Source organism: Malus sylvestris, chromosome 9, assembly GCF_916048215.2.
Source record: "Malus sylvestris chromosome 9, drMalSylv7.2, whole genome shotgun sequence".
Classification (NCBI taxonomy): domain Eukaryota; kingdom Viridiplantae; phylum Streptophyta; class Magnoliopsida; order Rosales; family Rosaceae; genus Malus; species Malus sylvestris.
Genome location: NC_062268.1, coordinates 1,430,488 through 1,456,838, shown reverse-complemented (window position 1 = coordinate 1,456,838; position 26,351 = coordinate 1,430,488). Strand labels below are relative to the sequence as shown.

At 37.4% G+C, this 26,351-nt stretch overlaps 2 protein-coding genes and 2 long non-coding RNA genes across 8 annotated transcripts in view; 2 read left to right on the top strand and 2 right to left on the bottom strand.

Moving 5' to 3' along the window:
- The first annotated feature begins 801 nt into the window (after positions 1-801).
- On the top strand, positions 802-25,440 carry LOC126583453 (disease resistance protein RPV1-like). Of its 4 annotated transcripts, none has more exons than XM_050247809.1 (10): positions 807-1,435; positions 1,977-3,081; positions 3,334-3,618; positions 3,729-4,301; positions 4,374-4,991; positions 5,124-5,209; positions 7,872-8,171; positions 8,253-8,336; positions 8,624-9,022; positions 25,034-25,440. In XM_050247809.1, the coding sequence occupies exons 1-10, from the start codon at positions 912-914 to the stop codon at positions 25,041-25,043; spliced, it is 3,984 nt and encodes a 1,327-aa protein (XP_050103766.1). In that variant the 5' UTR covers positions 807-911; the 3' UTR covers positions 25,044-25,440. The 4 variants fall into 4 exon arrangements, with proteins under 4 accessions (XP_050103767.1, XP_050103766.1, XP_050103764.1 ...); XM_050247807.1 differs by having other exon boundaries at positions 8,624-9,035; positions 25,122-25,440; XM_050247806.1 differs by lacking the exon at positions 25,034-25,440 and adding an exon at positions 9,112-9,212 and having other exon boundaries at positions 8,624-9,035.
- Positions 859-26,351, top strand: part of LOC126583454 (TMV resistance protein N-like) — a 46,767-nt gene continuing 21,274 nt past the window's right edge. Inside the window, exons 1-4 of one of the 2 annotated variants that reach the window (XM_050247812.1) lie at positions 859-874; positions 16,399-16,947; positions 17,529-18,630; positions 18,901-19,185. In XM_050247812.1, coding sequence (XP_050103769.1) covers positions 16,424-16,947; positions 17,529-18,630; positions 18,901-19,185 — 1,911 coding nt within the window. In that variant the 5' untranslated portion in view covers positions 859-874; positions 16,399-16,423. Of the gene's footprint in view, positions 875-16,226; positions 16,948-17,528; positions 18,631-18,900; positions 19,186-26,351 lie in introns of those variants that run through there. The other variant, XM_050247811.1, reaches the window with a different exon arrangement.
- Positions 5,954-26,351, bottom strand: part of LOC126583480 (uncharacterized) — a 40,348-nt gene continuing 19,950 nt past the window's right edge. The window contains exons 2-3 of the long non-coding RNA XR_007609753.1: positions 21,055-21,335; positions 5,954-6,215 (exon numbers count right to left, since the gene is read on the bottom strand). This is a non-coding gene — a long non-coding RNA (uncharacterized LOC126583480). The remainder of the gene's footprint in view (positions 6,216-21,054; positions 21,336-26,351) is intronic.
- LOC126583485 (uncharacterized) lies at positions 6,710-7,502 on the bottom strand. The gene is made up of 3 exons (XR_007609758.1): positions 7,354-7,502; positions 6,997-7,063; positions 6,710-6,791 (listed from the first exon to the last, which is right to left on the bottom strand). It is a non-coding gene; the product is annotated as an uncharacterized LOC126583485 (long non-coding RNA).

Below are 26,351 nucleotides of genomic sequence, written 5' to 3'. Positions count from 1 at the left end.
GAAGAGACCAGAGACGGAATAATCTGATGGCAGCGCGAGAGGTTGTGTAGTGTGGCTATGCTGTCGAGTCTGGCCTGCACACTGATGCCTTCAGCATAGTCTTGACTGAGAAATTCAACCATTAGTTGGATGGCTTCGGATGATGCAAGCAATTGGTAGCTTGTTTCCCTTGCAAGACGATAGGATAAAAAAATCTGCTATCGTGAGCTCGATCATCTCCCTGCTTTCGTAGCTAAATTGATCCTTATTTTGAGCAAGTAAATTACTTATATTACAACATTGATCCTTTTGACGTAAGCTACGAATGTCTCCTGGTTAAATTTAGTTAGTTACCGTTCACAAAATAAAGAGTCATTTAGTTAGCCTGTTGGAGTTTAATTTTCTGCATTTTTTGTTAAGATGGGTTGTTGGAGATGAGGTCTCTTCCCGTTGATACTACTGACTCCAACAGTTGGAACGTGCTGCGCACCACCCTTAAAATACGGGAGCATTTTTGCTCACCATTATTTAGTATGATATATGTTTATCATTCTATTTATCATCGTTAAATGTGTTTGAATTTCGAGATTCGGGTGGGTAGTGCATAAGTACAAATCTTAAAATTTAAACTCATCTAATAATAATAAATAATTTGATGAACATACATCACATTAAATGATGATAATCAAAATGCACATCTTATAATACAATAAGATCGTCAACCGGTCAAAGTTGGGCGGCAGATTCTCAAAAGACTACAAAAGAAAGGAAATTGCATCGTAAAGCATTTATACAAATTAAACTGTGGGAGCGCGTTATCGACACAGCAGTGACATTATTGGCCCATGCAAAATATCTAAAACGGCCACCGACACTGGGTAAAGACTTGACTTTGGTTATTTGAAAGCCAAGCTGCACTTCTACGGTCTGCAATGGATACCAGCAGCTCCGCCCAAGGAGCTGGCTCTGCCGCCTCTTCGTCTTCCTCGCAGAGCTCAAACCGCTGGAAGTACGAGGTGTTCCTGAGCTTTAGAGGCGAAGATACCCGCAACACCTTCACAGACCACCTCTTCATTGCGTTACGCAATGCCGGAATTAACACGTTTATAGACAAACAGCTCAGAAGGGGGGAAGACATACAGAGTGAACTTGACCAAGAAATCGAAGGGTCGAGGATCGCTGTCATCGTCTTCTCGAAGAGGTACGCGGAGTCCCGGTGGTGCCTGAGGGAGCTGTCGAAGATCATGAGGTGCCTAAAAGATCAAGAGGGGAAGATAGTGTGTCCAATATTCTACGACGTTGACCCTTCTCAAGTCAGGAAACAGAAAGATAGTTTTGGGGAAGCATTTCAGAAGCATGAAAAGGATGAAGATCCAAATGAGGTCAAGCAGTGGAGAGAGGATCTTAAGGCTTCTGCAGATTTGGCCGGCTGGAACCTCAAAACCACGGCCGACGGGTATACTTTTTTGTTTACTTCAAATTTCATATCACCATATTTCACTAATCAACCAAAATTAAGATATTATAATTAAGGCATTGAATCTGATTTTATATGTCATAAGAAAAATTGGATCGTTGATCTCTGAACTATAATAGAACTGTAATTTTGGTCCCTACATAAAAATTTATTACAATTGGTATATGAATTTTATAAAAGGTAGAGCATTTGCATAATAATTTCCGTGGAAATTAAGGAAGTGAAGCGCAGGGTACGTGCTTTGTTTTTTATGGGTGTGTGAAGGACAAATGCTCCACACTTTATCAATTTAAAATACCAATTGTAATGGATTCTTAATTATATTACTGAAAGCTACAATTGCATAATAGTCAAATCACCAATGATCTAATGTATTCACATTATAATCAAAGATTGGATACGTGGTTGAATTGAGCTCAATTAATCCAGTTTATTCAAATATGTTTCAATATGTAAATATCTAGTCATTATGAATAAGGCATTTAGTATGGCTCTCGTAATTTGGAATTTCTACTCGTAGGTGTGAAGGGGTGTTTATCGAGAAAATTGTTGGGGACGTCAAAGGACTACTGAAAACCACAGACTTTAAAGAAGCCAAGCACTTAGTTGGAATGGCTTTTCGCTTGCAAGAATTTTGTACTAAATACTTAGACGTTGGAGGTTCACCTGATGTTCGAATAATTGGAATTTGTGGTATGGGCGGTATAGGTAAAACAATGCTTGCCAGAGCCGTTTGTAGCAATTATCAGCATAGTTTTAGTCGTCAATGTTACCTTGAAGATGTGAGGAGTAAAAAGAAAGCGATGGTTAGTTTGCAAGAACAACTTCTTCGAGATATTTTAAAACAGCCTGACATTAAGGTAAGCAGTGTTGCCGAAGGGACCAAAGAGATCAAGAAAAGACTTGGAAGCATGAAGGTACTTGTCGTGGTTGATGACATAGATGATGCAGACCAATTAGATGAATTGGCAATAGAACATGAATCGTTTGGTCCAGGGAGTAGAATTATTATAACAACAAGAGATGAACATGTGCTGAATATACAAAAGGTGGATAAAAAATATAAGGCACAAGCAATGACAGAGAAAGAAGCTTTTGAGCTCCTTAGTTGGCATGCCTTTGGAAATGATTATCCCGATAAAGAATATATTGAATTGGCAAGAGATATTGTTGATTATTGTGGAGGATTGCCCCTAGCTCTGAAAGTTGTTGGTCGTTTGTTGGCTAAGAAAAAGAGTAAAACCATATGGGAAAGTACATTGGATAAATTGAGAAATATTCCAGACGGAAAAATTCATGAAACGCTTAAATTAAGCTACGATGGACTACGTGATGATCATGAGAAGGGTGTGTTCCTAGACATATCTAATTTCTTTATTGGAGTGCATATAAGTGTGGCCACTCCAGTATTGGATGGTTGTAGTCGTTTTTCTGTAGAAGCAGAAATTACCACACTCTGCGATCGATGTCTCCTATATATTGATGAAAGGAAAAGATTGAGGATGCATGATTTGATTCGAGATATGGGAAGAGAAATTGTGCGGGCAGAATCTCCTGTGAAATTGGGAAAACGTAGTCATTTGTGGCATAGTGAAGATGCAAAAAGCGTGCTAAGGAACGAATCTGTAAGTACTTTTGCAATGAAAAGATGTTATGTTAAGTACATGTAAATAAAGAGAAGTATATACACATATCCGCATATATATAATGTATGTTGTACATAGTGTATTTTAAGAAAAAAGGCTTTCATCCATTGTAAATTGAAAGAGAGAATACATAATTATGTTGTATGCCCTACCTTTCTAGTAGTTCATTCATCCAATTCACAGCTATGCTTCGTGTGAATATTATCCTTTTTTATTTTGGATCTCTAACAGGGAACAGAAGCAGTTGAAGGACTACACTTATTTTTGCCAGAACATTCTGATGACGAGCAAAGCTTCAGTACGAAAGCGTTTAAGAAGATGTGGCGTCTGAAATTTCTCGACCTGGCTAATGTAAAGCTGACTGGAAGCTACAAACATCTTTCCAAGGAGTTAAGAGCGTTGGATTGGATTGGATTTCCTCTTGAAGCCATACCAGCAGATTTTGATCAACGAAACCTAGTTTATTTAAACCTGAGCAACAGCAAGATCGTACGAGTTTGGGAGGATTCGGACCTGGTACGATATAATTATCAATGTCCTTGTAAATATCAACATCAGTCATCATCATGCATTCTCTCTTTTATTTATTTGAATTTTTATTATTGTTTTCTCTTTTTGAGTAACAGTTGCCTAAGAAGTTGAAGTATCTCCTTCTTAACGACTGTCATCACCTGACTGAATTACCAGACTTTTCAAAACTCCCACATCTCAATAAATTGGAGCTCAGTGGCTGTAAGGGTTTGTGTGGGGGTTACCATTTTTTAGCACAACTGAAGATGATTGACGTATTAGATCTCAGTGACTGCAATATAACAGATGGTGCCGTTCTCGAAATAATTGGGAGTCTATCTTCTTTAACATTTTTAGGTCTAGGTGGGAATGGTTTTAATAGGCTACCCATTCTCAGTGGCCTTTCTCAGCTTCTGGTATTAATTCTCGATCATTGCACAAACCTTCAGGAAATCCCAGATTTGCCGAACAGTTTGCTTTTACTGCAAGCGAATTACTGCACTGCACTGGAAATAATGTCCGACATTTCAGAGATGTCGAAAATGAGGATATTGTTACTGAAAGACTGCCGCAAACTCAAAGATATTCCAAAATTTAAGAACTCGTTGGACTACATGGGTTCGATAATTTACATTAAAATGGAAGGGTGTACCAGTCTCACTGATACTTTTAAGGAGAACCTCCGAACGGTATGGTACTCTCTCTCTCTCTCTCTGCTTTTTGTATTGTTGCTTATACTGACTTTGCACCCCATGTTGTAGAAAAATGCATTTGGTGGAATTTTTCTCTCTGGAAATGATATTCCTAACTGGTTAGCCTATGTCGCGGGAGAGGATAAAACTGTCAAATTTGAAGTGCCGCCAAGTATTGATTATATAGGAGGGTTGGCTTTGGGCATCATTTATTCTTCAGACAACTCCAACTCTACTGGGGATCTATGCATTGATGTTGTTAATCGTACCCAACGAACTCATTTTAGCATCTGGACAATTAAGGCCGCCATAACTGCTTCCCATGAATATTATCTTTGGTTGGGAAATCTTTCAAACAAGAAGCTCAATTTGAAAGGTGGCGACATAGTTCTTGTAAAAGCAAGATTTTATGGAGGAGATAATATAATTAAGCTGAACAAAACAGGAGTGGATATTGTAAAATGGGATTTGTCTGATGCTCTTACTATTTGGGACAACTATAAGACCAAGTCATATGAGTCTGATGAAGACACTGACGACGATACACTGTTGAGCTATCACCACGTTTTCCTTTGCTACAAGACCCTGGAGGCCTGGCCGTGGCGCATCGAAGGCCCTGAGTCCGATCCACTCCCTAAGTTCTTCGCATCCGCTCTCAAAGCTCGCGAGAACGACTTCACCATTAAGGTCCATTTTCCAGCTCAATTCGTCGACGTTTCTGATTGCTTTTTCTTACCATTCTTATTTCCTGGAGCTACTGAGTTCTGGTGTTGAGCTGAGTTGACTCCATTACTCACATTTTTTCTTGGTATTTGATAGACGACGTTGACAGTAATTGAAGGATGCGAAGGAACTGAGTTTTGCGACGGCGATGTGTTGATTTGCCCAAAAATGATCAAATACAGGTAAATTTGCGTTGATTTCTTGAGGTTTTTGTTCTGTAGTTGCTTTAATTTTTATCCGAATTTATAGGATTTAGATAATTAACCACTAAAAAGGTCGTACCCAGTGCACAAGGCTCCCGCTTTACGCAGGGTCTGGGAGAGGTGAATGTCGGCTAGCCTTACCCCCATTTATGGAGAGACTGCTCACAAGTCTCGAACCCGAGACCTACCGCCCATTTAGATAATTAACCACTGAGTGGTTAATTTTTATCCGATTCAAAACGATGAACTGAATCCGCAATTGAGTATTTCTTAACAATACAACAGTAATAAGAATTGGTATATTAAGCAAGCTTGAGAGGTAAGGAAGAGAACAACAATGTCGCACTGGAGTAATCTGAAGCAATAACTTATAACTATTCAAGATGGCACATAAAAGCTTAACTTGGTGGATGAAAAAAAGTTCAAATGGTGGTTTGATTATGGAATACTGAGAGTGTTGTCTTACCTATAGCTACATTGAAGAGTACCATGTAAAATTGCTTACGACGGAGAGACTAAAACATGAGCTGACCCACGTTCCCACCCGGACGTTAACAATTCTCTATTCAACCAGAGAAACAATCAAAACATACTGATGTGCCAACAAAATGCTACATTAGTAAGAATACTTGACTTGAGACAAAATCTAGAGCTGTTATTGGCATTTAGAAAACTAAGTCGTAATACCACCTGAGTGCTATTCAAAAACTGAGTCATATACTATTAAACCGAAGTCGTATACTATTGAAACGAATTATTTCCTTACTACAACCAACACTTCCAATATCAAAAGAGAAATAAATAACAGTATACAACGCATTAGCAGAAAAGTGCCACATTACATACCATCAAATGACAGCAACTAACTCCTGATATCAACTGCTGGAAGAAAAACTTTGCCTGATGCAAAACAACAATTAAATCGAAAAAGTATGTAAGTTTTAGTTATATTATGACCGACTGTTTATGTAAAAATGCTTCAGACCTAACTTTCCCTAGCTGAAACTAAACTAAAATCATTTCCAATGAAATTTTCCCTGTATTTGAAACTACTTTATCTCATCCTCATATTCCCTCGAAGAGTTCTCACCCAGCCGTGTACTCCATCATCAGAACCAGCGAGAAAGACACCGCACTACTCTCAAGTCTTAAACACTAACCTCTTTATCAATTATCACAAATAAGCCACGCTAAAGACTATTTCCACTTCACAGTAAAAACAAAGTGCAGGAAGCATAGCTCATATTTTTAGCAGAGTTATTTTGACAATAATTCTGCAAGTGGTGGATTGCCGCATTTCTCTAGTCCTACTGCATCATGGGCTCAAAGTTCTAACCCTCCCCCGTACCAGTTTAAGCACACCAGAGGCCAAATTTAGTTTGTTCTGTCTTCATCCACCCACCCTCAGCAGATACTTATACAAAATTCAAACAAAACTTGCCAAATTCATTCTTAAAATACAAAATGAAAATAGTTTATGATCACTGACCTCTTTGAATCAAACTATATTCGGATGCAGTGATCTGTGGTTCATGATTCCCCTTTGAACATGTTCATCTATCTGCATCACCAAAAAAATAAATATTTAAAAAAAATACAAAGTTTAAAGGATGAGAAATAAAGAAAATTCAGAAAAAGGGAAGATATAAGAGTCGAAGAAGACAGAACTAAAATTCAGAAAAAGGGAAGATATATGATGTCCTCCTCAACCCCGAACAGTAAATCCACATTCAAGGGTAAAGAATGAATTGAAAATTATTTGTTACCTTTTGAATAGGAAGGATGCAGCAGCCCCTGACAAATCAACCCCTCAACCCCTCAACCCCTCGACTCCTCAACTCCTCGACTCCTTTCCCATACCTCTAGCTCCTATGTCCCTTCCTCACTCTCTCTGTGTACACGTTCCCCTCAACCCCACCCCCATACTTTTCCCCATCTCTGTCTCTCTGCAACCTACGTCCGCGGACAGAACCCACCCCCCTCTCTCTAGCTCCTACCCTCTTCTCTCTCACTGTGCACACCCTAAACTTGATGTCATCCCCTGCCTCTCTGCACGAACTCCTTGACGAGATTGAAAGCAAGCTAACCCCACCTCCCCCCCCACCGAATTGCAGACCACAAACGCCGCAAATGGTGGCCGTCGGATTAGGACTGAAGGGGGCAAAAGAGTCATTTGATATTTCGGTGAAACCCAGCCCAAAACCCGTGAGAGCTGCACCCTGGGCCCAAATGCAGCAGCCCAACCCAGCTGTTAAGCACGGCCCACACTAACACACACAATGGCAAACCGTAATTAATTCATAATGGAGGGCCCATTCCATAACCAACATGAATCCACTGACCTAAATAGATGATTAGATGTGTGTTAGCTTCTGAAATTAGTTGTAGAAATTGAATTTAGGGAACCTTAACGAAAAGCTCTTGGTACTTTTCACTTTAACGAAAAACCACATTTTTGCACTAAAAAGTCAATCCTGGTACTATTCACTTTACCCTTTATTTTGTCCTTATCGTTAAAACTCAAAGTTTTCAAGCTCTTTTCATTAGTTTTCCTTTGAATTTAATGGCTCAGTTTACGACTAATTCCTTGCCTGTAAATCCCTTTTTGTGATTATGAGGTTGTTTTTGTTTGTTGTCAAAGGGGCTTGAAAGAGTCGGATGTGGGCAGCTTTGTTGATGATGTCCTTGTGAATCACAAACCATGGGCTTCCGGAGTGCAAGAGTCGTTGACTGGCTCCTATGTATTTGTATGTGCACATGGTAGTCGAGAGGAATGGAATCGTGATAGTGCATGTGTTCTCATTAATAAGTTCAAAGAGGAGGCTGAGCTACGAGGATTGACGAATCAGATATTTGTTGCTGCTTGCTTTCACACTGGAGGCCACAATGGAAACTTGATTATCTACAGCCCAGGTTCAGATGGAAGCATAACAGGCCATTGGTAATATTCGGATCATAACAATCTAAAATTTTGTCGTATTGGGATCGATGAAATTTGAATATTATGTATTATTAATTGCAGGTATGGCTACGTCACTCCTGATGATGTGCCGGAATTGCTTGATGAGCATATTGGGAAGGGAGAGATTATAGAACGACTTTGGAGGTTTGTAGATTTTCGGTTTTGCCTATTGTCTTTGGATGAAAATTTCACTGGACGGAAGCTTGTGTTGTCATATTTTTCAATTGATGGTTATGTCTAGTCTTGTATGATAGATTTATTGATATAGAGTTACAATAACATCGAGGAACTTCTGTGGAGAAAGCACAAAAGAATTGGATACAACAGTATTACTCTGTATATGTTTCTAAATTGGATGTAACTGCATTGAAGAAACTTAAGAGTTGAATCTTTAAATAGCTGAACACGAAATTCAATTTCATTCCTTACAGAGGCCAAATGGGAGCATTTTCTGATGAAGCTGAACAAATTAATGACCGGGAACTTCCAAATGGAGAAGAAAATAAGAAAATCAAGGAGAAGCCACATGAAAATAGCAATCAGATTCACCAAGAAAAGGGCAATCATATTGAGAATAATGAGAACTTTTCAAGCTGTTGCCAGGGTGCTAATAGTGATGGATTTACATGCTGCAAAGAAGTAAGTTTGGAGGAGAACGGTGGAAGTGAGGAAATGAAGTCGAAAGAAACCACAGAGTCGTGTGCCACAAAGGATGCCTTACGGAAGCTGTCAAGCTTGATTGGGAACTGGGAGCAAAGCGATGTTCTCGCAGCTGCTGCCGTGGTTGGAGCAGTGGCAACAGTGGCTGTGGCCTATAGCTTTTACAGAAGGTCAGGCTGAAACGTACTCTAATCCATGTTGGGTTTTGCCACGGGTGCCGAGGCCCTATTTTCTTTTTCATTTTTTTCTTTGTAGAAAGATGTTATAACGTCAATTAAATAATCCTCCTAACCATGCTCTTATATGAACGAAATGTAATAAATTGTTGAATAGTTTTATCTTGATTGGGATTTCCTATGAGACTGCTTGCTAAATGTTGATGTGGTGTGTTCTAAGCTCCTGTGATTGTTTTCGATTTGCCTGCTGGATTTATAATTCGACCGTCAATTTTGTCAAAATTTATGGTAATTTTTGTGAAAGAAATCTCAATTTTGTTGTTTAGGAATTTCAAAAGAGAAAAAACGGCATTGATGTCCTCGTTGTTTGTTCAATAAACGAGATAAATGACTCTGTGCTAACATCTTAATCTGCTTGAACTATTTTTCAAATATACAACATTGTTGTCAAGAATTTTACTTTCGTTCTAGAATAGTTTTTCTTTTTTTTTTTTCTTATTGTGGTTCTCAAACTCTCTCATGTGGTGATTCAATTATATCCATTAATTCAATTTATTTTTTGGTTGCAAGTGGCCCTTTACTATAGTGGTGGAAATGAGTTAAGATCTTGCATGACGGTGTGAGTTTGAACCCCGTTAGTGACTAATCTAACAAAATCTATTTTTTGACCAATTTATTTTTATTTTTCTGTTAAATATAGAGGGCATAGCAAGAATTTTGTACATCCACCTCCTTTTTCCCATTTTTTAGGTTGTGGGATGAATTTTAAATTTATCATCTCTACTTAATAGAAAAATAGATGAAGTTGACGAAAAGGATATAAAAAAAAAAGTCATGCAATAGCGAGCTTGAAGATCATATAAAACAAATAAAATGTTTAAGAATGAAAATGAAGATAAATGACAAATTCAGGGAACATCGATGTAATTAACCCTATTTATTTTCTATATGTAAAAAATATTAAAGGCATTTCTATGACACTTATGTAGACAAAATTTTACTTCACTCTATATGCTCATTTGTTCACTTTACCACCTAAACTTTTATTAGGTGTCTCACTTTACCTTATTCTTTTAACTTTGTTAGCATGAAAGGGATGAAGATCCAGATGAGGTCGAGCAGTGGAGAAGGATCTTAAGGCTTCTGCAGATTTGTGTGGCCGGAATCTTAAAACCACAGCGGACAGGTATTTTAATTTTTCCTCTAAATTTAATTCCAATGTCTTGTATTAGCTTCTAAGACTCACTAATTCACCAAAAATAAGGAGATTATGATCAGACTTTGATTTTATACGTTTATAGGAAAAAACTTTGGAGCTTTTGGTAATGCGTGAAGGACGAATCCTCCGTATGTCAAACCCATATACTAATTCTAATGGATTTCTAATTGTATGACTAAAAGCTATAATACGGTTTAGTGAGGGCAAACAAACGCCTTCTTATAGTTCATGAGCAATCTAACTGAGCTTAACTAATACGGTTACAATGCATTTCAGAAACACGGCTAAATTGAACTTAACTAGTCATCTCGATCAAATCTAACTTATTCAAAACGTTTTCGCTACCAAAATATCTAATCATGATGAATGAGGCATTTAGTTGAGGTTTTTTATTCAAAATGGTCCCTAAGATTTGCATCATCCATAAGTTTGGTCCCTGAGGTTTAAAATCAATAGAAGTTGTCCCTAAGATTGTCCACCATCCATGATTTTGGTCCTTCCGTTGAAGCTTTTGGCCGGAAGTTTGGGCAATTTTCAAAGCTTCGTAACTCAATCGTTTCTTAACCAAATTCGACCCGTAATATATCAAAATGAAAATAGGAAAGTATAGAATAAGATTATATCTATTTGGAAGCCCAATGGTTGCCGACGATGGTCGGAAAATAGCCTCAAAATTGACTGGTCCGAGGAAAAACTGGAAAACTCGCCGGAAACTGGATAAACTTTAAACGTTCATAACGTCTTCAATAAAATTAAGTGATTCAAAAACAAAAATCATACTTCTCGACGAGAAGAAGAGAATGGTACCTTTTTTAACGGCTAAAAAGCCTTGGTTTGGCCGGAAAACGGCTCGAAAGTTGCTAACTCGTTTTTCAACAGCCACTTTCGAGCCGTTTTCCGGCCAAACCAAGGCGAGTTAGCCATTTAAAAAGGTACCATTCTCTTCTTCTTGTTGAGAAGTATGGTTTTTGTTTTTGAATCACTTGATTTCGTTGAGTATTGAAGAAGTTATGAATGTTTAAAATTTACCCAGTTTTCGGCGAGTTTCCGGCAAGTTTTCCAGTTTTCCATTGATTGGGCTTCCAAATAGATATAATCTTATTCTACACTTTCCTATCTTCATTTTGATATATTATGGGTCGAATTTGGTTAAAAAACGATTGAGTTACGAAGCTTTGAAAATTGCCCAAACTTCTGGCCAAAAACTTTAGCGGAAGGACTAAAATCATGGATGGTGGACAATCGCAGGGACTACTTCTATTAATTTTAAATCTCAGGGACCAAACTTATGGATGATGCAAATCTCAGGGACCATTTTGAATCAAAAGCCTTTAGTTGATATAAATCTTGCAGTTGCATGATGAATCTTACTTTTGTATAATTTTGAATTTTAACCGCGAGACATCAATGATTGTTTATCGAGAAAATTGTTGGAGACATTAGGAGACTACTGAAAACTACAGACTTAAAAGAAACCAAGCACTCAGTTGGAACAACTTTTTGCGTGCAAGAATTCAGTACTAAATACTTGGATGTTGGAGGTTCACCTGATGTTCAAATAATTGGAATTTGAAGTATGGGCGGTATAGGTAAAACAATGATTGCAAAAGCCATTTGGAGTATGTTGTTTGGTGTAGTTAAGGAAAGTGATGATCTAACTCTTCAACAACCCACATCTTCGTAAGGATCATTTAGTTCAGTGTTTAAATTATTGACTCGTTATTTTTTATATTTTTTTTGTTGTTAGTTCGCCTAATCACCAAATGAATTGTGCAATTCCTTCTTTTGTTTCGTTGATAATATTTGCCTTACAGTTGATTTCCAACGGGATGCTTGATATTTCTAAGTATATTGTATGGTTCTTGCATACTGGGACCAAAATATTTGCTTGTCTTTTTGTCTTTTAATGAGTACAAAGATGTGTTTAAAATAAAGAGCAGTATATCTGAACTAGGAGATGACAACTTTTTAGTGTGCCGGAATACAACCCGATAAATCAAGTGTCATCATACAAGTTGAATTTTATTTTTTTCAAGTATCCAATCAGTTATGTGATGACACTTGATGTATCGAGCTGTGTTTTCAGCACACTAAAAAATCTCTCATAAAAAACGCGATAAAATATGTCATAATAATTTGATAATTAACTCATGTAATACCTCTCACATATCTCCTTGCCTTAACCTTTGTACTTCAGTCCATTTTCCTCCAACCTGGTATCTGAGTCACACATCCTTATTGTCTATGTCATATTTGTCACATTCAAGTTTCAAAATCGCCAAAATAATGTGTTTTACTTTCTAATAAGACATTGGTAATTCAATTATTGTGATGGGTTTTTGGCCTTAGTGGATACCAAAAGGGCACTTTCTGGAAGCCCCAATTGTATCATTGTGTTGTATTCGTCTTCTTATCGCCCGTTTACCTTTCTTTTTCTCCGACAACATTTTCTTATCCTTCTTAGAATCTAGGAAATAAATAAAAGTCACATATCTTCCATTTTCTTGCAGAATTGTTCTTGATTAATTTAGTTAGAGTAGTGTGTATGTGTTTTATGTCTATGCACATCTTGGAAATATTCTCTTTATCAAATCTTAGAATCTATGATATAAATAGACATTTTATTATTGTATATGAATAATTTAATTAAAACAATATGTTTATTGCATGGAGTTTTGACTCGATAATTTAGTTTAAATTAATTAAAAGATTGCTCAAATACATGTGTATTTTCCACTGAGGATTGGTTGAGTTGCAAGGTCTATGTTTGAGTTCCATTGTAAGCAACCATTTTTTGTGCAAGATCTGTAAAAACAAAAAAAGGACTAAGACCCCTTGTGTAAGTTCTCGAGGATACTTGTTATATGCCTTGGCCTTGATGGATTAGCTTTCCTTTCCCCTAAACTTTTAAAAATCAAATATATAAATTAGTTATTTAGTAGTCACTTATATTACGATTTAATAGTATTCCTTTTGACTTGTAAGTGAGGAGAAAATTTTCAGTGTGGTGTGAACACTAAACATGACTTGATACACCAAGTGTCATAATAAAATAGTTTGAAATTGTATTTTTTAAGTTTCCAACCAATTGTATTTTTACAATGTGTTTCTAGTAAATTGAAAAATCTCTCATACATAAGAAGTCTTAAGTTCGATTATCATTAAGATAAATTTGAACAAATTATTATGACTATCTCATTGTGAAGCTTAACTCACTCCCTCCACCACTTAATGTACATAATATCATATTATTAAAAAAACTATTTATTTAGTAATTATTTTATTTTATTATAATCTAAACTACCTATCAACAAAACTCTTTTAATCAACCAAATAAAAGTTAAAAGACCAAATTAACTTAAATAAATTAATATATTAAAAGTTATGCATAATATAGTAAATTGCACACAAAATACTTGTAATTTTTTTTCCAAAGTCTTATAACTAAGTAATCATTTCAGTTGCCTTGTAAACTTTTAGTTAAAGAAATATTTATTCAGAACTAGTAGTCAAAGATATGAACAGTCTCATTCAGCAAGGCAAAATCATTTGAATATCATAAAGAAAAAAAATTTAGAAATCAATTTACATTTTCTCTTATTATAAATTTTTATTCTTGCTAGTATAAATAAGGGAAAATGAGGTAGAAAGGAAGAAAAACAAAGGAAACACACTATTCTCTGACAGAGACTAGTTTATCTTTGGATCTAGAAGACAAGACAATAACATTCCACTCGCGGAGAAGGCCAATAAATTAATCTCAACTGAACTCACTTCCCACCCGCCCACCGCCACCATCGCCGCCACCAAGTTCCCAAATCTCCACCTCCTCTCAGTTTCATCCTCCTCTGCCTTGCTCAACTCTATCTGCTTGCTCTTCTACTGATTCCTCTCTCTCCCCAATTCCCAATAATAAATCTAATCCACTCCCACTGATAGAGCTCTCATCAGTGACCATTTTTATATGGAGGCGGATTGTCTTGCCTCATATTTTCATACTTTCCTCATCTCCTCTGTGATGTGTGGTCACGATTAAGTCACATCAACATTTTATATTATTTTTTTTATAAAAATAATAAAATAAAAAATAATATGAATATAAAATGTTAACGTGGCCTAACCGTGATAACACAAACAGAAGGGAATGGGAAGAGTATGGAAATGAGAGAGCAGAAAATCCACCTCCTTTTTATATTGTAGGGTTGTTGGTGGGTGCCTCTGGGATTTTATTTTTGGACAAGGATTGTCTGCCCTCTCACTTCTAGTGCCCTCATGTACCCTTCTGTTTGTATGGTCACGGTTAAGCTACATCAATATTTTATATTACTATTTATTTTTATCTTATTATCTCTATAAAAAAAACAATATAAAATATTGATATGGCTTAATCGTGACCACACAAAACAGAAGGACATGAGAGGGCACCGGAAGTGGGAGGGCAAACAATCTTGTGCTAAATTCTTTGTAGGATCCTCAACCGTGATTCCGGGGATGGGTCTGTTTTCTGAAACCTACAGTACCAAGCAAGTCCTTTTATTATAGAAAGTCTTCATCTTTCTCCCTCTCCAATCATACGAAGTCTGCTGATTTTATTAATTTTTTCCATTTTTATCCAGACCAAAGCTTTCATCTTTACTTCAAATGTGGTCCTACAAATAAAGGGTACCCTTTGTTTTGGTTAATTAGTCAGTGTATGTTGTTCTTGTTTTGTTCTTGTTTTAGAATTTTAGAGAGAGAAAATTATGGGATCTGGTAATGGGGTTTATTCAGTTGGGGATTTCGATTTGGATGCCAAGTGGCTGATCGATCCAAAACATCTTTTGTTTGTCTTAAATTCTGAATTTCTGGTCTCTCAAGTTTAGCAATTTAATATGATGCCTTAGATCTTGTTAAATATAAATGCAAATTTGAGTTGGGTTTTTGCAGAACTAATCAAAGATCAAAACTTGATTTGGTGTTCTGCAATTATGGTGTTTATGATGCCGAATATGTGTTTTTCGTGTCGAGTTACAACGATGATGTTCTGTTCTGTTGTGTTCTTAATCTGTTTGGTGGTTGCGTTTTGTTTGTTCTAGATATAAGAGTCAAAAAGTTGCTGTAAAAAATGTTCATAGAGGAGAAACCCCAGAGCAGATTGCCAAGAGAGAAGAGCGGTTTGCGAGGGAAGTGGCAATGATGTCGAAAGTGCAGCACAAAAACTTAGTGAAGGTTGTTGTCTAGTTTTCGATAAGTATTTGTGATTACTAAGGCCCCGTTTGGGATTGAGGTGATTTTAAAAAAAGCCACTGTGAAAAAAAACTGATGGTCATTTTTGTGTTTGGTAAACTGAAAAAAAAAAAAGAGCTTATTTTGGAAGCTGCTGTGAGAATAAGCTGAAAATCAAAGGAAAAGCTGAAGCTGCTATTTGCTGCTTTGAAAAAAAAACCAGTTTTTTCAAAGCACACAAAGCTACGGTGCTCTTTTAATAAAAAGACACACTATCATCCTGCTTTTTTTTTCCAAAAGCACTTTCACAAAAAAGTTTACCAAACACTCTACTGGTTTTATTTCACAGCCGCTTATTCTCACAGCACAGCCGCTTATTCTTACAGCAGCTTTTTTTCAAAGCACAGCAATACCAAACCAGCCCTAAATGGGCGTGTTAGCGATAAGTATTTGGGGATTTTTAACTTTGTGATTCTGTGGTTGTTTTTGTTTCTCAATCAAAGGGGCTTGAAAGAGTCGGATGTGGACAGCTTTGTTGATGATGTCCTTGTGAATCACAAACCATGGGCTTCCGGAGTGCAAGAGGCGTTGACTGGCTCCCATGTAATGTATGTGCACATGGTGTCGAGATAATAGATGTGGTGTTTGTGGACCTGTTTTCACCGAAGATTCTTATAACGCTGTCGTGACGTCCACCAGCAGCCGCAGTTGAACCTACCTGCGCACCACCCTTAAAACTACAAAAGAAAGGAAATTGCATCGTAAAGCAGTTATACGATTTATTTTTTTAAAATTTGATGGTAACATTTATACAAATTAAATTGTGGGAGGAATACCACTCACGCGTTATCGACACGGCAGTGACATCATTGCCCTATGCAAAAAATTTAATAGGGTCGCCTACACTCGGGAAGCTTGGGAAAGATTGACTTTGGTTATTTGAAAGTCAAGCTGCACTTCTACAGGCTGCAATGGATGCCAGCAGCTCCGACCATGGAGCCGCCGCTGCCGCCTCTTCGTCTTCCTCGCGGAGCTCAAACCGCTGGAAGTACGAGGTGTTCCTGAGCTTTAGAGGTGAAGACACCCGCAATACCTTCACAGACCACCTCTTCATTGCATTACGCAATGCCGGAATTAACACATTTATAGACACACAGCTCAGAAGGGGGGAAAACATACAGAGTGAACTTGACCAAGAAATCGAAGGGTCGAGAATCGCCGTCATCGTCTTCTCAAAGAGGTACGCCGAGTCCCGATGGTGCCTGAGGGAGCTGTCGAAGATCATGAGGTGCCTAAAAAATCAAGAGGGGAAAATAGTGTGTCCAATATTCTACGACGTTGACCCTTCTCAAGTCAGGAAACAGAAAGATAGTTTTGGGGAAGCATTTCAGAAGCATGAAAAGGATGAAGATCCAAATGTGGTCAAGCAGTGGAGAGAGGATCTTAAGGCTTCTGCAGATTTGGCCGGCTGGAACCTCAAAACCACGGCCGACGGGTATACTTTTTTGTTTACTTCAAATTTCATATCGCCATATTTCACTAATCAACCAAAATTAAGATATTATAATTAAGGCATTGAATCTGATTTTATAAGTTATAAGAAAAATTGGATCGTTGGTCCGTGAACTATGATAGAACTGTAATTTTGGTCACTGCATAAAAATTTATTAGAATTGGCATATGAATTTTATAAAAGGTAGAGCATTTGCATCATTTATTTATCGACCCCACTTAGTGGGAAAAGGCTTTGTTGTTGTTATTGTTGTAGAGCATTTGCATAAGAATTTCCGTCAAAATTAAGGAAGTGATTGTTTTTTATAGGTGTGTGAAGGACAAATGCTCCACACTTTATCAAATTAAAATACCAATTGTAATGGATTCTTAATTATATAACTGAAAGCTACAATTGTGTAGTAGTCCAATTGGTTATTCACGTTATAATCGAAGATTAAATACGTGGTTGAATTGAGCTCAGTAAATCACAATTTATTCCAATCTGTTTCAATATGTAAATATAAAGGCATGATGATTAAGGCATTTAGTATGGCTCTCGTAATTTGGAATTTCTACTTGTAGGCGTGAAGGAGTGTTTATCGAGAAAATTACTGGGGACATCAAGGGAATATTGAAACCCGTAGACTTAAAAGCCAAGCACTCAGTTGGAATAGCTTTTCGCGTGCAAGAATTCAGCACTGAATACTTAGACGTTGGAGGTTCACCTGATGTTCAAATAATTGGAATTTGGGGTACAGGCGGTATAGGTAAAACAACACTTGCCAAAGCCATTTGTAGCAAATATGGTCATAGTTTCAGTAGTCAATGTTACCTTGAAGAGGTGAGGAGTAACAAGAAAAATATGGTTAGTCTGCAAGAACAACTTCTTGGAGATATTTTGAAACGGCCTGACATTAAGGTAAGCAATGTTGCTGAAGGAACCAAGGAGATAGAGAAAAGACTTGGAAGCATGAAGGTACTTGTCGTGGTTGATGACATAGATGATGCGGACCAATTAGATAAATTGGCAATAGCACATGACTCGTTTGGTCCAGGGAGTAGGATTATTATAACGACAAGAGATGAACAAGTGCTGAATATACAAAAGGTGGATAAAAGGTATAAAGCACAAGGAATGACTGATGATGAAGCTCTTAAGCTTCTTAGTTGGCATGCCTTTGGAAATGATTGTCCCGATGAAGAATATATTGAACTCGCAAGAGATGTTGTTGATTATTGTGGAGGATTGCCCCTAGCTCTTGAAGTTGTTGGCCGTTTGTTGGCTACGAAAAAGAGTAAAAGCATATGGAAAAGTACATTGAATAAATTAAGAAATATTCCAGATGGAAAAATTCATCAAACACTTAAATTAAGCTACGATGGGTTACGTGACGATCATGTGAAGGGTGTGTTCCTTGACATATCTAATTTCTTTATTGGAGTGTCTATAAGTGTGGTCACGACAATATTGGATGGTTGTAGTCATTTTTCTGTAGAAGCAGAAATTACCACACTTTGTGATCGATGTCTCTTATATATTGATAAAGGGGGAGCATTGAGGATGCATGATTTGATTCGAGATATGGGAAGAGAAATTGTGCGGGCAGAATCTCCTGTGGAACTGGGAAAACGTAGTCGATTGTGGCATATGGAAGATGCAAAAAGTGTGCTATGGAACGAATCTGTAAGTACTTTTGCAATAAAAGAGATGTTAAGTACATATGAAAAAAGAGAAGTATATAAGCATATCCTGTATATATATAGTGTATGACATACATAGTATATTCGAAGAAAAAGAAGAAAAGAAAAGGCTTTCATCCACTGGGTAATTTGAAAGAGAAAATAAATAATTATGTTGTATGCCCTACCTTTTTAGTAGTTCATTCATCCGATTCACAACTCTGCTTCGTGTGAATATTATCCTTTTCTTGTTTTTTTTTTATATCTCTAACAGGGAACAGAAGCAGTTGAAGGACTAGAATTATTTTTGCCAGAACATTCTGATGACGAGCAAAGCTTCAGTACGGAAGCATTTAACAAGATGTGGCGACTGAGAATTCTCTGGCTGGGAAATGTAAAGCTGACTGGAAGCTACAAACATCTTTCCAAGGAGTTAAGATTATTGTATTGGATTGGATTTCCTCTTGAAGCCATACCAGCAGATTTTGATCAACGAAACCTAGTTTATATGGAACTGTGGTCCAGCAAGATCGTACGAGTTTGGGAGGATTCAGACTTGGTACAATATAACTATCAATGTCCTTGTAAATATCAACATCAGTCATCGTCATGCATTCTCTCTTTTATTTATTTGGATTTTTATTATTGTTTTCTCTTTTTGAGTAACAGTTACCTAAGAAGTTGAAGTTTCTCGTTCTTGTACACTGCCGTAACCTGACTGAATTACCAAACTTTTCAAAACTCCCACATCTCCGGTACTTGACCATCAGAGACTGTAAGGGTTTGTGTGGGGGTTACCATTTTTTAGCACAACTGAAGATGATTGAGGAATTACATCTCAGCGACTGCAATATAACAGATGGTGCCCTTCTCGAAATAATTGGGAGTCTATCTTCTTTAAAAATTTTAGATCTAGGTGGGAATGGTTTTAATAGGCTACCCATTCTCAGTGGTCTTTCTCAGCTTTGGAGTTTATGTCTAAATCATTGCACAAACCTTCAGGCAATCCCAGATTTGCCCAACAGTTTATGTGTATTGGAAGCGAATTACTGCACTGCACTGGAAATAGTGTCCGACTTTTCAGAGATGTCGAAAATGAAACACTTGCAACTGAAAGACTGCCGCAAACTCAAAGATATTCCAAACTTGGAGAACTCATTGGACTACATGGATTCAATTTATATGGAAGGGTGTACCAGTCTCACTGATACTTTTAAGGAGAACCTCCAAACGGTATGGTACTCTCTCTCTCTCTCTCTCTCTCTCTCTCTCTCTCTCTCTCTCTCTCTCTCTCTCTCTCTGCTTTTTGTATTGTTGCTTTTACTAACTTTGCACCCCATGTTGTAGAAAAATGCATTTGGTGGAATTTTTCTCTCTAGAAATGATATTCCGAAGCGGTTAGCCTATGTCGCGAGAGAGGATGAAACTGTCAAATTTAAAGTGCCGCCATGTATTGATTATATAGGAGGGTTGGCTTTGGGCATCGTTTATTCTTCGGACAACTCCGACTCTAGTGGGTTTCTAACCATTGATGTTGTTAATCGTACCCAGCAAACTAATTTTCGTATCTGGCCAATTGAGGCCACCGTAACTGCTTCCCATGAATATTATCTTTGGTTGGGAAATCTTTCAAACAAGAAGCTCAATTTGAAAGGCGGCGACATGGTTCTTGTACAAGCACAATTTTATGGACTAGATAATACAATTATTAAGGTGAACAAAACTGGAGTGGATATTGTAAAATGGGATTTGTCCGATGATCGTACTAATTGGGACAACTATGAGACTATGTCATATGAGTCTGATGAAGACACTACTGTGTCATATGAGTCTGATGAAGACACTGATGACGATACACTGTCATACTATCGCCACGTTTTCCTCTGCTACAAGACCCTCGAGGCCTGGCCATGGCGCATCAAAGGCTATGAGTCCGATCCACTCCCTAAAATCTTCGCATCTGCTCTCAAAGCTCGCAAGAACGACATCACCTTTAAGGTCCATTTTCCAGCTCAATTCGTCGGGGTTTCTGATTGCTTTTTCTTACCGTTTCTTATTTCCTGGAGCTACTGAGTTCTGGTGTTGAGCCGACTCCATTACTCACTTTTTTCTTGGTTTTTGATAGACGTTGTTGACAGTAATTGAAGGACGCGAAGGAACTGAGTTTTCCGACGGCGATGTGTTGATTTTCCCACAAATGATCAAATACAGGTAAACTCGCGTTGATTTCTTGAGGTTTTTGTTCTATAGTTGCTTTAATTTTAATCCGAATTTATAGGATTTACATACCATCAAATGACAGCAACTAACTCTTGATATCAACTGCTGGATGAAAAACCTTGCCTGATGCAAAACAACAATTAAATTGAAAAAGTATGTAAGTTTTAGTTATATTATGACTGACTATTTATGTAAAAATGCTTCAGACCTAACTTTCCCTATCTGAAACTAGACGAAAATCGAGATGGATTCCATTTCAGGGGACATTCAGAGATCCCATATTTGAGACTCTACACTAAAATCATTTCCAATGAAATTTTCTCTGCATTTGAAACTACTTTATCTCATCCTCACTAAATCTGCTAGCACTGCATATTCTCTCGAAGAGTTCTCACCCAGCCGTGTACTCCATCACAATGGCTAGATGAGGTGGTGTGAGCAGAACCAGCAAGAAAGACACCGCACTACTCTCAAGTCTTAAACACAAACCTATTTATCGATTATCACAAATAAGCCACTCTAAAGACTATTTCAACTTCACAGTAAAACAAAGTGCAGGAAGTATAGATCATATTTTTAGCAGAGTTATTTTGACAACAATTCTGCAAGTGGTGGATTGCCCCGGTGGGTAGGGCATTTCCTTTTAGTCCTACTGCATTCCGCGCTCAAAGTTCTAACCATCCCCCGTACCAGTTTAAGCACACCAGAGGCCAAATTTAGTGTGTTCTGTCTTCATCCACCCACCCTCAGCAGATACTTATACAAAATTCAAACACAACTTGCCAAATTCATTCTTAAAATACAAAATGAAAAAGTTTACGATCACTGACCTCTTGGAATCAAACAATATTCAGATGCAGTGATCTGTGGTTCATGATTTCCCCTTGAACATGTTCATCTATCTGCATCACCAAAAAATATATATATTTAAAAAAAAATACAAAGTTTAAAGGATAAGAAATAAAGAAAATTCAGAAAAAGGGAAGATATAAGAGTTGAAGAAGACAGAACCAAAACATCCAAGACTCGCCCACCAAAATAATCAAGACATCCAAGATAACATCCAAGACTCACCCACCACCCATCTAGCTAGCAAACACACACCTAAAGGCTAAAAAGGATACGGTCTTCGTCAAATTAGGTGTTAGGCAAGTCTTGGATGTTTTAGCTATGGTCAACCTAAACCAAAATCAAGTGACAAATAAACAAAGGCATGCATAAATCATTTTCTTTCCGTTAACTTTAATTAATAAAATTGGGTTTGGATCTATCTTAGTCTGCTTTCTGATGTTAGCATGTAAGAGTAGAATGTAGTACTACAAAGAGAAAGCCATCATTGCAAGCCTATATCATGGCAAGCAAGGCAGATTCACTCTCACCTCCATATATTACCAAATCTTAGTCTATATGATTTTGCCAGAGCTACCTAATGTTGAATATATATCTGTTGAATGTTCTATAACATCAACATTATAAAGGTTTCTAATTGAATCATACATTTAAAATCCAAGCATGAAAGCTTTACAGAGACAAATAAACAAATGTAAATAACTAATTAGGCAATACACAGCAGAAGGGGGGGGGAGAGAGAGAGAGAGAGAGAGGCAAAGCAGCATTCCAAGTGGGAGTAGGCAGTTAAGCATAGTCATTACGTATGGAATGCCTAAGAACTGATATGTGCTTCTCTTCCTTATGATCCTCATAAATGTAATTCTACACATTTCTAAACCAAAATCACAAGGTAGAATTCAAAGAAATTTAAAGAAACCTAGTAAACATTCAAGCTTTTTGATTATCCAAAAGATATACAGAACCCCATGTAACAAAAACAAATTTATGACACAAAAGACATGATCTTTAGCCACAAAAAGGAAAAGAGAGAGAGAGAGAGAGAGAGAGAGAGAGAGAGATTTTGCTTTTTGAACTACGCAGAATGTGCAGAGAATCAAAATATCATAAGCCATTTAACAAAATGATATTTTAGGCAAAAAGGCATCACCTTAGACCCCTAATGAAAGAATTTGAGAGAGAGAGAGGGCATACATGGTTGCCAAGAAGAGGAAGAGAGCAATTCCATTTCCTGTAAAAACGAAGAAACAGAGCATTAACAAACACACATGCATAAATCTCAAAGGAAATTGGTAAGAAATAAGCCCAATTGAGAAAATAATCAGAAAATCAGAGAGGAAAGTTCTGAAACTCAATAAAGACTCACTCTTTCTCTCTGTACCCGTTCCCATCTTTCTCTCTCTCTGCAACCAACGTCAGTGGACAGAACCCACCCTCACCCCCACCCCCCCCTCTCTAGCTCCTACCCTTCCCATCAACCCTCTGTCCACCCCCAACCCTTCCCATCAACACTTTTGTCTCTCACTGTGCAAACCCTAAACTCGATGTCACCCTCTGCCTCTCTGCCTCTCTGCGCGATCTCCTTGACGAGCACCACACGCGATCTCCTTAACTAGCACCACACCGAATTGCAGAACAAAAACGCCCCAAATGGTGGCCGTTAGATTAAAAATGAAGGGGGCAAAAGAGTCATTTGATCTTTCAGTGAAACCCAGCCCAAAACTCGTGACAGCTGCACCCTGGGCCCAACTGCGGTAGCCCAACCCAGCTGTTAAGCACGGCCCACACTAACACACACAATGGCAAACCGTAATTAATTCATAATCGAGGGCCCATTCAATAACCAACATGAGCAGTGCAATTTATTTTCCTAGTTTAGACTAAAGTAATTTCTGTTTCGACTTCTCTTTTGATTACGAGATTGTGCTGAATGTACTAAACTAAATAGATAATTAAATACGTGTTAGCTTCTGAAATTAGATCGAAATTGAATTTAATGACTCAGTTTACGACTAATTCATTGCCTTACACTAATTCCTTGCCTTACAAGAAAGTAAAGAGTGTTAGGTTATTGTTTCTTGTAAATCCCTTTTTATGATCCTGGGGTTGTTTTTGTTTGTTGATCAAAGGGGCTTGAAAGAGTCGGATGTGGACAGCTTTGTTGATGATGTCCTTATGAATGATAGACCATGGGCTTCGAGAGTGCAAGAGCCGTTGACTGGCCCCCATGTATTTGCCCTTATATTTGTATACACACATATGAGTCAAGAGGAATGGAATCGTGATAGCGCACGTGTTCGCATTGATAAGTTGAAAGAAGAGTTTGAGCTGCGAGGATTGACGAATCAGGTATTTGTTACTGCTTGCTTTCACCTTGAAGGCCACAACTATGCTGGAATATTCACGACCTACGACCCAGATGGAAGCATGACATACCATTGGTAATATCCGGATCATAACAATTTAAAATTTATCGTATTGGGATCGATGAAGGAGTTTGAATATTATGTATTATTAATTGCAGGTATCCATTCGTCAGTCCTGGTTATGTGCCGGAATTGCTTGATGAGCATATTGGGAAGGGAGAGATTATAGAACGACGTTGGAGGTTTGTACATTTTTGGTTTTGCCTACTGTCTTTGGATGAAAATTTCACTGGACGAAAGCTAGTGTTGTCATATTTTTCAATTGTTGATTATGTCTTGTCTTGTATGATAGATTAATTGATATAGAGTTGCATTAACATGGAGGAACTTTTGTGGAGAAAGCACAAAAGAACTAGATATAACTGCATTACCCTGTATATGTTTCTGATTTGTATTGTTGTTGTGATTTGTTTATTAGCTTGATCATACCTATTCTTACTCAATTGCTATTGACGAAACTTAGAGTTGAATCTTTAAATAGTTGAACACGAAATTCAATTTCATTCCTTACAGGGGCCAAATGGGAGCATCTTCTGATGAAGCTGAAGAAATTAATGACCGGGAGCTTCCAAATGGAGAAGAAAATAAGAAAATCGAGGATAAGCCACAAGAAAATGGCAATCAGATTCACCAAGAAAAGGGCAATCAAATTGAGAATAATGAGAACTTTTCAGGCTATTGCCAGAGTGCTAATAGTGATGGATTTACATACTGCAAAGAAGTAAGTTTGGAGGAGGACGGTGGAAGTGAGGATAAAAAGCCGAAAGAAACCACAGAGTCGTGTGCTAGGAAGGATGGCTTACAGAAGCTATCAAGTTTGATAGGGAACTGGGAGCAAAGCGACGTTCTCGCAGCTGCTGCCGTGGTTGGAGCAGTGGCAACAGTGGCTGTGGCCTACAGCTTTTACAGAAGGTCAGGTTGAAACGTACTTAAATCCATGTCGGGTTTTGCCACGAGTGTCAACGCCATATTTATTTTTTCATTTTTTCTTTGTAGAAAGATGTTATAACGTCAATTAAATAATCCTTCGAACCATGCTCTTAAATGAATGAAATGTAATAAACTGTTGAATGATTTTATCTTGATTGGGATCTCTTATGAGACTTCTTGCTAAATGTTGATGTGGTGTGTTCTAAGCTCATGTGATTGTTTTCGATTTGCCTGCTGGATTTATAATTCAACCGTCAATTTTGTCAAAATTTATGGTAATTTTTGTGAAAGAAATCTCAATTTTGTTGTTTATGAATTTCGAAACAGAAAAAACGGCATTGATGTCCTCGTTGTTTGTTCAATAAACTAGATAAATGACTCTGTGCTAACATCTTAATCTGCTTGAACTATTTTTCAGATATACAACATTGTTGTCATGAATTTTACTTTCGTTCTAGAATAGTTTTTTTTTTTTTTTTCTTATTGTGGTTCTCAAACTCTATCATGTGGTAATTCAATTATATCCGTTAACTCAATTTATTTTTTTGTTGCAAGTGGCCTTTTACTATAGTGGTGGAAAGAAGTTAAACTCTTGTACGAAAGTGTGAGTTCAAACTCTGTCGGTGGCTAATCTAACAAAATCTATTTTTTGACCCAAAAAAACTTATTTTTCTGTTAAATATAGAGGGCATGGCAAGAATTTTGTACACCCACCTCCATTTTCCCATTTTTCAGGTTGTGGGATGAATTTTAAATTTATCATCTCTACTTAACAAAAAAATAGATGAAGTCGACGAAAAGGATATATAAAAAAAGTCATGCGATAGCGAGTTTGAAGATCACATAAAACAAATAAAATGTTTAAGAACGAAAATGAAGATAAATGACAAATTCAAGGAACATCGATGTAATTAACCCTATTTATTTTCTATATGTACAAAATACTAAAGGCATTTCTATGACACTTATGTACACAAAATTCTACTTTACTCTATATGATGATTTGTTCACTTTACCACCTAAACTTTTATTAGGTGTCTCACTTTACCTTATTCTTTTAACTTTGTTAGCATGAAAGGGATGAAGATCCAGATGAGGTCGAGCAGTGGAGAAGGATCTTAAGGCTTCTGCAGATTTGTGTGGCCGGAATCTTAAAACCACGGCGGACAGGTATTTTAATTCTTCCTCTAAATTTAATTCCAATGTCTTGTATTAGCTTCTAAGACTCACTAATCCACCAAAAATAAGGAGATGAGCATTGGTAATGCGTGAAGGACGAATCCTTCGTATGTCAAACCCA

Excerpts from the sequence above, each read along its gene's own strand:
- LOC126583453 (XM_050247809.1), top strand. The coding sequence starts at position 912 with ATGGATACCAGCAGCTCCGCCCAAGGAGCTGGCTCTGCCGCCTCTTCG. Across the intron at positions 1,436-1,976 it reads CTCAAAACCACGGCCGACGG|GTGTGAAGGGGTGTTTATCG; the intron begins GTATACTTTTTT and ends TTCTACTCGTAG. Across the intron at positions 4,302-4,373 it reads TTAAGGAGAACCTCCGAACG|AAAAATGCATTTGGTGGAAT; the intron begins GTATGGTACTCT and ends CCCATGTTGTAG.